The sequence below is a fragment of the Dipodomys ordii genome, unplaced genomic scaffold (genome assembly GCF_000151885.1).
Source record: "Dipodomys ordii isolate 6190 unplaced genomic scaffold, Dord_2.0 Scaffold960, whole genome shotgun sequence".
Taxonomy (NCBI): domain Eukaryota; kingdom Metazoa; phylum Chordata; class Mammalia; order Rodentia; family Heteromyidae; genus Dipodomys; species Dipodomys ordii.
In genome coordinates, this window is record NW_012268176.1 from 8,928 (window position 1) to 10,115 (window position 1,188).

A 1,188-nucleotide genomic window follows, 5' to 3' on the forward strand; every position below is an offset into this window, starting at 1 on the left:
TGCATGTAGAGTATACAAGTCCACATGCATGTAGAGCATACAAGTCCACACATGGGTATGTAGATTACACATACCACACACATGCATGTAGAGTACACAAGTTCACACATGCATGTAAACAAGTCCACATGCATGTAGAGTACACAAGTCCACACATGCATGTAGAGTACACAAGTTCACACATGCATGTACACAAGTCCACATGCACACTACACAAGTGCGCCTCATCTCTTCCCCTCTGTATGGCAACCGCTCTTCCCCGGCCCATTCCACTCCCTCCCCGTCCCTCACTCCTCCCCTCCCCTGGGCAGACCCCCCAGGGGCCTGTCCCTCAGGACAGCACCAGGCAGGCATAGCGCAGGTCCCCCACCCAAGGCAGGGAAGCCCGAAGGCCCACACCAAGTGACCGGAGGCTTCCCCTGTTTGCAGGTGAGGAACAGCAAGGCCACGGGCTACTGCCTGGACCAGGGGGCAGAAGACGATGACCGGGCCATCCTCTACCCCTGTCACGGCATGTCTTCCCAGGTAGGCACCTCCCGGGGCCACCCCTGCTGGGCTCCGGCAGGCAGAGGGAGGCGTGGGACGCTGCCCACCGTGCTCAGGGGTGGGAGCTCTCTGCTGTGGTCTAGACCAAGGCTCCTTCTTATTCCAGAACTTTCTGAGGCTGGGGCTGGGGTGTTCCCTGCCACTCCAGCATCTCGAGCCCTAGGCTGAGTCAGGGGTAGGTGGCCTGGGCTCCTGTGCCCTGCCAGGTCTTCCTGTGTCTAGTAGCTCCATTTCCCAACAGCTGAGGGCCGGCCGGCATCCTGAGCCTGGGCGGTGCGCATCCTGTCCCTCAGCCCCGCCACCCTGGTGGTCCGCTACGGCGTCCCCAGGTAAAGCCTCCAACACACACCAGGGTCCCATGCAAGCGCCTTTCTTCACCCTGGGGTCAGCCAGGCCTGGCGGGCGGCCGCTCACCGCTCCCGCTGCCCCCTCAGCTGGTCCGGTACAGCGCGGACGGCCTCCTCCAGCTGGGGCCCCTGGGCTCCACCGCCTTCCTGCCCGACTCCAAGTGTCTGGTGGATGACGGCAGGGGCCGCACGCCCACCCTGAAGAGATGTGAGGACGTAGCCAGGCCCAGCCAGCGGCTGTGGGACTTCACCCAGGTCAGTGGGGGGGTGCTGAGGCAGGAGGCGCCGCTGCCCT

The 1,188-nt window shown here is 63.0% G+C and overlaps 1 protein-coding gene across 1 annotated transcript in view; it reads left to right on the forward strand.

Annotated features, from left to right (window-relative positions):
• Positions 1 to 1,180, forward strand: part of LOC106001936 (polypeptide N-acetylgalactosaminyltransferase 9-like) — a gene marked incomplete at its 3' end in the record, with an annotated part of 8,534 nt that extends 7,354 nt beyond the window's left edge. Inside the window, exons 3-4 of the mRNA XM_013036875.1 lie at positions 430 to 525; positions 981 to 1,180. Of these exons, the coding sequence (XP_012892329.1) occupies positions 430 to 525; positions 981 to 1,180 (296 nt within the window). The remainder of the gene's footprint in view (positions 1 to 429; positions 526 to 980) is intronic.
• Positions 1,181 to 1,188: the final 8 nt, after the last annotated feature.